Here is a 9,202-nt window from a genome sequence, read left to right as displayed (position 1 = left end):
GGGCCATATGCACCATCCACTCAGCTCAGAACGCAGAGATGTGACACATGATAACACTTCCGGATGAGCTGGAATAGAGCGTCAGGTTTGCATCATTCAGCCTTTTATTAATCTGCCACTCTGGGCCTGCTGATATCGTACATATGTTCCTTTCAGGCAAGCAATGTTAAAATGATCATACATCATGTGCTCTCAGATGCACCCTCGTTTTGAGACTTTCGCTCACATATGCTTCACAGGCTTTGACACTCATTAAGTCCTATTTACTAAAGCTGAAAAGCTTTTTGCTCTCTGGGTTTTGGCTGTGGAGATGTGCCTAGAATGAATAAAACACACTTAGGACATTGATTTGGTTACACTGTTGTTTGCACTTCAATTTCCCTCACTTAACCCAGGGACATATTTCCTTTAAATTATCTCTCGTCCCCCATTCAGCTATGTAATGTTTTAAACTGTGAGATGACTCAGTGACTGTCTTAAGGACAAATGCAATCTTTGGGTTGGATGGAAGTCAGTGTAAACTTACATAATCGCACAGCTTGCATTGGTTTGTATGAGAAAGGAACACAATAGTAGAGCAATAATAGAGAATGAATCATAAATCTTTTTTCATGCCTTGAAGATTTGGAAAATTAACATGCATTCAATAATAGGAGAATAACCTTATTTGCTGTCTATTCTATCTTTATTCTAGACAACCTTGTATATGCACAATGGTTTTTCATAATTCATAATTTATCATTTATAATTAAATGTTATGTGTGCAGTGTACGTTTTTCTTTTTAGGAATACCAGGCATAAAATGGTTGACTATTAGTTGACTGATGTTAATACTATATATACAGTACAGACCAAAAGTTTGGAGACACCTTCTCATTCAAAGAGTTTACTTTATTTTCACACTGAAGGCATCAAGGGCTATTTGACCAAGAAAGAGAGTGATGGGGTGCTGCGCCGGATGACCTGGCCTCCACAGTCACCGGACCTGAACCCGATCGAGATGGTTTAGGGGTGAGCTGGACCACAGACAGAAGTCAAAAGGGCCAACAAGTGCTAAGCATCTCTCGGGGAACTCCTTCAAGAATGTAGGAAGACCATTTCAGGTGACTACCTCTTGAAGCTCATCAAGAGAATGCCAAGAGTGTGCAAAGCAGTAATCAAAGCAAAAGGTGGCTACTTTGAAGATCCTAAAATATGACATATATACAGACCAAAAGTTTGATTTTGACCTTCTCATTCAAAGAGTATTCTTTATTTTCATGACTATGAAAATTGTAGATTCACACTGAAGGCATCAAAACTATGAATTAACACATGTGGAATTATATACATAACAAAAAAGTGTGAAAGAACTGAAAATATGTCATATTTTAGGTATTTTAGGTATATATATATATATATATATAGTATTTATTAACATTTTTAAGTACCTTTAATTTTAATATTTTTGGTTTTGATTTTAATTTAATTTACATCTAAGTAATTTTGTTATGTGGTTTTTTAATTTTTATTAGTTATTTATATTTATGTTTAGCTTGATTTTTTTATTGCAGTTGTAATAACTTTAGTACCTAAATAATATATTTATTAAATAATTAAATAATATATAATATATGTATATTTTAATGTATTATTTTATTTTTGTAATAGAATATTTAATGTTTTATTTCAGCTGTATTTCAGTACATCTTTCTCTGAGACAGCCAGCTTTGCACACACACACACACAAACACACACACACACAAAAGGCCATGACTTTTTTTTCCAAAACAAAACACTCTTTGCTTCGCTGCCTTGGACGTGTTCAGGTTTGTTGATCTGTCTTTGGGGGGCTGGATTGTTCAGACAACGTCTGATTAGCAAAGTAGCTGTAATCTCTTACAGCACCTTTAATAGCTCATTAATAGCTCTGATTAAAAAACAAACACACTTAATTAGAAACTGAGGGCTGTGGCTCAATGATATGTAACATTTCCATTGCAAAAATGTGAACTGCATAAATGGGACTGGGCTTAAATGACTTCAAAAGTCTGTTGAAATAGGAGTCATATTTCAGCATATGAAATGTTTATTACAATATTGGACAACCTATGTAGACTGATGGAGTGATTTCAGGCAGCCCAACATGAATCTGGTACACTATCAATAGTAAATGAAAAAGCCTGACTTTGCCACAAGGAAAGAAAGCTAATGAAAGCCTGGCCATAGATTCGACTGTTTGCTAAAGTGATGAATTTCTCAGGGACAGACAGGGAAGAGAAGAAATTGCTGTGAATCACAGCATCCTCTTCATAGCTCTAAAAAAAGAGATTCCTGTGTGGTGCCTATATGCATTGACCATTTGTGGAACTGATAAGCTTATATCAGCGTGTGGCTGATAAATCATCTGCATACAAAACTATTTTGAGTAACACATATTTTACCTGTTCACCCACCATCTCACAATAATTCACAGTTCAGAGGGCACACATATCAGTTTCTGAAAAACATACTGCCCTTTTGTCAGAAATTACATTTGCACCTCCAGTTAATCATCATTAATCAGACTAAATTGTGTTTTAACTGAATTTTCCCCCCTCAGGTTTAGAATGATGAGGCAAGCCAGCATTGGCTTTTCTCATGACATAAGCCTGAATATAGATTTTTCTCATTATTGGGAATTTACTGCCATCGTTTGGTTGAAACACGAACTACAATAAATTGTACAATTATTTTATACTTTTTCCCCCAGACAGTTATAAAAATATTGTTCATTATTTTTTCTTCTTCTCTCTGTTTACAATCAGCTTTCTACTTTCTAATATGACCTGATCGGAGATCAGCGCTTCAGATTACTGAAGGAAGCGTGACGTCTTGAGTCACGTGCACAGCTCGAGCTCGTCACATGATCAGCTGATGACCCCTTCCCTTCTGATGGATGCAGGATTTCCAGCCTTCACCGCTTCGAAGGGCTCGCAGGAACCAATTTCTCTTCAAATTACAATCATCTAACAGAAAATAACATCACAGTAGCTTTAGGTGTGTTCTCGGGAAAACCTTTAGATAGCAAAACTGGCTCTGCTGTTGGAGTGGATGATGAACGGGCACGCAATTTTATACACCGGGGTCACTTTGGCCTTCTGGACGACCATCCTGATCGTCGGTGAGTGCTAATGAGACCAGCTGCCATATGGACATGATTAACCCATGCATCGTATTAGAGTCATGCTTACTTGATTTGTACACAGTTATCTTTCTAATTCTTGACTGTTTCTCATGTCTCTTTGGCCGGATAGCCATTTTCGGCTCCTCTTAACAGACGTTAGCTGTCATACGCTAGCACGACTACGACAAACACCATTTAAATATCGTTTTAATTGTATTGAACGCTTTTATCGTCAAACGTTGGCGTAAACCGTTGAAAAGCGAGCTATGGAGATAGTACCAAACATTTTAAGTTGATACAGAGTAGTTGGACAGGGTTTTATGATCAAATGAGGAAGACAGCTCTCACATGACTGTGAGCTTTCACAAATATCCTCTATGATTCTTCAGAAAAAGTATTCTGTATTATGTCGTTTATTAAGATTATGCCACTGTTTTTTTCCTTTTTCTTTTTTGTTCTCTAATACAAACTTTTTCAGTGTTTTTATTTATTTTTTAAGGTTTATTTGAAAATTCTGTCACTTTTATACTTTAAAATGTCTGGTTAACCTTAAACGCTTAACTTAAACCGTACTAATCTAATAATTTATTTTTCTTCACAGGTATTTGCTATACGATATTTGACCTTGGGTTTCGATTTGATGTAGCATGGTATGTGTTCCATAAGACTAGTTTTTGAAACTTTAATGTAGTAGGACTTGTTTTGTGGACAACAGTTACATTTCTGATATCCAGAAGACCTAATTTAAGACTTGAGATGAATGAAATGCTCCCGATGAAGTCTACATAACCTAACCTTTTCTGTTGCAGGTTTTTAACAGAGACTTCTCCATTTATGTGGGCTAATCTTGGAATTGGCCTGGCCATCTCTCTCTCTGTTGTTGGAGCTGCCTGGTAAGACTGTCTGTTTCCTCTTTTTTTGTGTGTCTTACAGAAGTTGACAGTGCAGTTGTAGTGCAGTTTTCCATATCCTCTTCTGCTCTGTTTAAAAGAGCTCCATAAATTAATGCCTTCAACTCTGTATCTCTATCAATAGCTCAGTCACCAAAATGAATATTGTATGTTTCTTTTGCATTATTTGACTTTATTATGCAAAATATATAAACAAACAGTAAATAACATGTATGTGACTCTGCAGGGGGATTTATATCACTGGATCCAGCATCATTGGTGGTGGAGTCAAAGCCCCTAGAATCAAGACCAAAAATCTTGTCAGGTATATGCAGTTTACTTAAAGGGTTAGTTCACTCGAGAATAAAACATCTGTCCATCTTCTACCCTTGAATCATGCTAGGTGTGTGTGACTTTCTTCTTTCAGAATAATCCAATCGGAGTTATATAAAAAAAAATTGTCCTTGCTCTTCTAAGCCTTTAAATGGGGTAAAGCGGGTGTTTATTGTCAACAGTTCAGAAGACGTGAAATAAAGTGTTTATTATGTTTGAAATCTGGATATTTATCTTACAAAAACACATGGATTCGCTACACGGGGGACTTTATTCACTTCCCACAGCCGTGTGAGGGGGAGTTTTATTATAGATGCGCACACTTTATTTCACATCTTCTGAACTGTTGACAGTAAACACCTGCTTACCCCAGTGTAAGGCTTAGAAGAGCAAGGACAATTTTTAATGTAACTCTGATTGGATTATTCTGAAAGAAGAAAGTCACACACACCTAGGATGATTCGAGGGTGAGTAGAACAAGGACAAATTTTCATTCTTAGTTGAACTAACCCTTTAATAGTTTAAAGGTGTTTTTTTTTTTTTTTTTTTTTTTTGCTGCCACATTTGGTGTTCAGATTTTTCTTATATAGGCCTACATATAAAATATTGTATTTGTCGTATTTTTTATTTTGGTATCTTAACACTAGTTACAGTAACACACAGTTGTCCTGCAAATGTCTTATTAAAAACGCTGAACTTGGATGAAGTCTAATTAAAGGCAAAACGTAAAAAAAAATATATTAATGTTACTTTTGTCTGATATGAAAACAAAAACCATTGTTTTTGTATACGATTCCACATGTGTAGTAACGGTCCGGTATTATGTGCTTAAGGTTTTTTTTCAGATCACAGTGGCACTTGTGGTGACATTGAATTTCTTTTTTCTTCTAGCATTATCTTTTGTGAAGCTGTTGCCATTTATGGGATCATCATGGCAATTGTCATTAGCAATTTGGCAGAGGTAAGTTAAAACTGATTGACCCATTTCTTTGAATGCTTTGGTTTTTTTGAGCGAGTCGTACTTAAAGAGATTTTTAGATATTTGTGTCTTTTAAGAACTGATGTTTTTTTTTTTCTTGACAACATTTACATTCTGCATTACATTCTTTTTCATACATAATGTTTTTTTTTCTTTCTTTTTTTTTCTCCCCATTTCCTGTTATTTAGAACTTTTCTGGTACGACTCCAGAGACTATTGGGGCAAAGAACTACCAAGCAGGTAAATTTAGCTTCTGAATCGTAATTTCTTCTGCCTCTGTTAAGCGACTGGATGACACATTGGTTCTGTTTTTTTCAGGCTTCTCCATGTTTGGTGCTGGACTCACTGTTGGCTTTTCAAACCTCTTCTGTGGCATCTGTGTTGGCATTGTGGGCAGTGGAGCTGCCCTCGCTGATGCTCAGAATGCCAGCCTCTTTGTCAAGATCCTCATTGTTGAAATTTTCGGCAGTGCCATTGGACTGTTTGGAGTGATTGTAGCCATCTTGCAGGCAAGTGGTTTTCTAAAATCGATGTTTTTATATATATAAAATGTATGTTTTGAAAATGTTTACTTTGAATACATTTAAAATCAAATCATATGCCAGACACATTAATGTCAAGATTTTATTACCAGTCATTCACTTTTCAGCAGCAAATCATGGAATTGTTAGCATGACCTCATTAGATTTAGTAAATTGATATCTAGTGACAAGAGGAATATATTAAGTGTAAGACTTTTGAGGTTTTCAGTTATTTAAAACATTTTGAAATCTATGAGATGCTACTTTACTGTAGTAAATTGCGGTTTTTAATTATACATGTATTTCAAAATAATAAATCATCTTAGTCTTAAGGCCTTTTTCATGGCAAGAGTTAATATTTGTTGTTGTTTGATATTGCAAGCAAGAATCAGTTGTGTAATGCAGAGAGTAAAATCTTTTTTGTTTAATGGATTGTATCTTGCATTTAAGCATGTTTTTTTTATTATTATTTTGCTCTTTATCTGAATCAGCCTTTTGTTTCACTTCTTCATTTCATTATTTGTGTGAACAGGCCTTTAGTTTACCTAAGCATATTCTTCCCCATCTGATTTCCAGCAGAATGCTCTTGTTATTAATATCCATCTAGCTACTTATGACCACACTCTGGAAAATGACTATTTTATCACCTTTTCCAGTCCCACTCTTTAAATCGATCTGACATGCACACTTGAATTCATATTGAGATTTTTGCACCACACAAGAGCAGCTCATATTAAAACACATCGCTTCATGTAGGTTCTGTAGTTGGAGTAAGAAGTTTGATATCTTTATGGTTTTCCATTCAGTCTATTCAGGAAAATATTTTTTACATCATATTGTGATTTTTTTTTTTTTTTTTTTTTTTTTTTTTGGACCTGTATAATCATTAACATTGTTTTGTATTTTTCTCTCTTCAGACATCGAAAGTAAAAATGGGAGATTAGAAGACTACACAACCTACAGATCAAAGATGCTGTGTTGCTGAGGCAAACAGGAGGTGTAAATACATAGTAAATTATTTAAATGTATTTTCCTTTTGTGTCTGTTTTTAACCATCATTTCCTGAAGATTTAAATATGTGCACCAATTTGTCTTAAAAGAGTGCATGATGATGTCAAAAGCAGATCTTTGACGACTTTGACACTTAGTTTGGCACCTCATAATTCTGAAAAGGAAAAGATCACTTCATGTTTTTGCCCATACCTCCATGATGTAATAATATCAAATTTAAGAATTTATAGAATTGTTCTTTTTTTAAATCAAAAGGTATTTTATTTATTAAAATGGCCTAATAATATAAACGGTGATTCTGCATATGGTGACAGAACAGACTGTCCATAGACCCAGTGTTGGGGTCTGTTCGTAATCATCTCAAACTCCAATATATAGTTTGCTGTGATTGTTCTGTACAGTACAAGAAAAGTGATAAATTGCATTAGTGTGGTTCTGTGCATTGGATGGGTGTAAATCGTGATGTATTCTCTTGATCACTGTATGCTGAATGCTGTTGTATTTGCGTGATGACACCTGGTGTATCCGGTGTGCTTGACCTGATCTCACTCTCACTTGTTGTGTTTTTTCAAGTAGCTACTGAATTTAAGTAAATGCTATCTTTGAGAATACCGTTATACCAAAACTTTTAAAAAAAGAATAATACCAGTCATCTCCAATTGTATTTCTACCAGTGTAGACTCGACCCACACTTTGTAGGGCTCTCTTTAGTCCTGGTTGGTTAAAAATGAAAGGATATAATAATCTGATGTGTGTACATATTAAAAGCAGTTTGTTTTTTGTGAAGCATGAGGGTGTTTGCCATTCCGTATTTCCTAGTTGTCTTGTAATGATTTTTATTGTTCTTTTTTTTTTTTTTTTGAAAAGCAAGAAGTGGTCTTTATCTCCCAGGACACAGTGGTAAAGCTCGATTCCACCATGGGTTTAAAATAAAAAAAGTTAATTTCGACAAAAGTCATAATTGTGAAACCTTTTTTCTCAAAACTTTGAGCTTACATCTCGCAATTCTGAGTTTATATAATTTTTTTTCTTTCTTTTTCTCAGAATTCAGAGTTTACATCTTTTAATTCTATTCATATATGTAGCAATTGTGACTTTTGTTCTCATAATTGCAAGAAAAAGTCAGACTTGTGAGGTCTAATTGTAAATCCAAATTGTGTGAGAATGTACTTATTTTTATTTTTTTAAACCCATAGTGGGATCAAGTTTCTATAAGTTACTGTAAACGCTGAACAATATGTAAAAATGTCTTTGCTGGTCACATCAGTTATTCCTGAAAACCATCACCTAAAAGCAAGTTCATAGCAGAACAGCACTGCAAACAGTGCGAGCTGGACTTGAATTGGCCACAGACCTGAGATTCTAGATTTAAACCAATCAAAATGAGGCTGTAGATTTTACTGTATAATAAGATCTCATCTTCACCACCAGAATTTCTGTTCTCTTGAAATGTTTTAGGAAGATGTATTTTCAGAGTTGCATCAGCTGAAATGTTTAAAGGGACAGTCTATTTATCCCTCACAGCTTCATTTTCATTCTTGTTAAATTAAATCAGATGTTTTCCCTTAACTAAGGTTATCTATCAAACTTGTAAGATCAGTTGGCCTTCCTTTAGCTCTACTGAAGTACTTTACTATCCATAATGTTTTTGTGAAGTGGAGGTACATACGAAACATGATTTTACTAACTCCTGAATGTCCAGAATCAACTTCTGTTAAATGTCTGTTGATATGGTTTATATTGTATTAATGATCAATCAAATCACATACTCCATCTGTAAAGCACTATGGTCTTGTGAATCATTTCCAGTCTAGTGACCATGATCATCTGTTTTCTTTCACTGGATCTGTGTAGAGATCTATTTTTCTTTCTTTTTTTTTTTCTTCTTTTGTTACATGGATAAGTGTTAATTTGAAAACATTCCAGCTTGGATCCCACTGTGAGGCTGCTTTATGTCTCATAATTGTGGAGCTTTCAGGACCTGGATCAGCTGTCTGTGGTTTAGTGGTTCAGGAGTTGTGTGGGAAAGATGAACTCTTAACCATTTCTTCTGTTTCAATGATTGTTAAGTATGTTAATGTGGTGATTCCATTGTTTTGATGTGTACAAGTGGATCCTCTAGACGTAATAATTGTCCTTGGAGAAATAAAAAGAAATGTGAAAAACTAATTGATTGTTGTTTTTATAGATGCCAGTATCATCATAGGTTAACTCAAACACTAGGTTATCAGATGGCTAATTATTCTGATGGAGGAATGGAAATGCAGCTCCATGATCCTTCAGCCAAAAGGAGTAAACCGATCACCCCCTCATTACCATATTG

At 34.9% G+C, this 9,202-nt stretch overlaps 1 protein-coding gene across 1 annotated transcript; it reads left to right on the top strand.

The window, feature by feature from the left end:
- The first annotated feature begins 2,870 nt into the window (after window positions 1-2,870).
- On the top strand, window positions 2,871-9,048 carry atp6v0b (ATPase H+ transporting V0 subunit b). The gene is made up of 8 exons (XM_026205944.1): window positions 2,871-3,142; window positions 3,747-3,795; window positions 3,955-4,038; window positions 4,283-4,360; window positions 5,260-5,329; window positions 5,536-5,587; window positions 5,666-5,856; window positions 6,786-9,048. The coding sequence occupies exons 1-8, from the start codon at window positions 3,073-3,075 to the stop codon at window positions 6,810-6,812; spliced, it is 621 nt and encodes a 206-aa protein (XP_026061729.1). The 5' UTR covers window positions 2,871-3,072; the 3' UTR covers window positions 6,813-9,048.
- The last annotated feature ends 154 nt before the right edge of the window (window positions 9,049-9,202 follow it).

This window comes from Carassius auratus, chromosome 27 (assembly GCF_003368295.1).
Source record: "Carassius auratus strain Wakin chromosome 27, ASM336829v1, whole genome shotgun sequence".
Classification (NCBI taxonomy): Eukaryota; Metazoa; Chordata; class Actinopteri; order Cypriniformes; family Cyprinidae; genus Carassius; species Carassius auratus.
The sequence above is the reverse complement of the archived record's forward strand: the minus strand, read 5'-3'. Positions and strand labels throughout refer to the sequence as shown.

What these genes read in the sequence shown, in the direction of transcription:
- atp6v0b (XM_026205944.1), top strand. Translation starts at nt 3,073, where the DNA reads ATGATGAACGGGCACGCAATTTTATACACCGGGGTCACTTTGGCCTTC. An exon ending in AAGACCAAAAATCTTGTCAG is followed by an intron (nt 4,361 to 5,259) that starts GTATATGCAGTT and finishes TTTTTCTTCTAG; the next exon opens with CATTATCTTTTGTGAAGCTG. An exon ending in GGCAAAGAACTACCAAGCAG is followed by an intron (nt 5,588 to 5,665) that starts GTAAATTTAGCT and finishes TGTTTTTTTCAG; the next exon opens with GCTTCTCCATGTTTGGTGCT.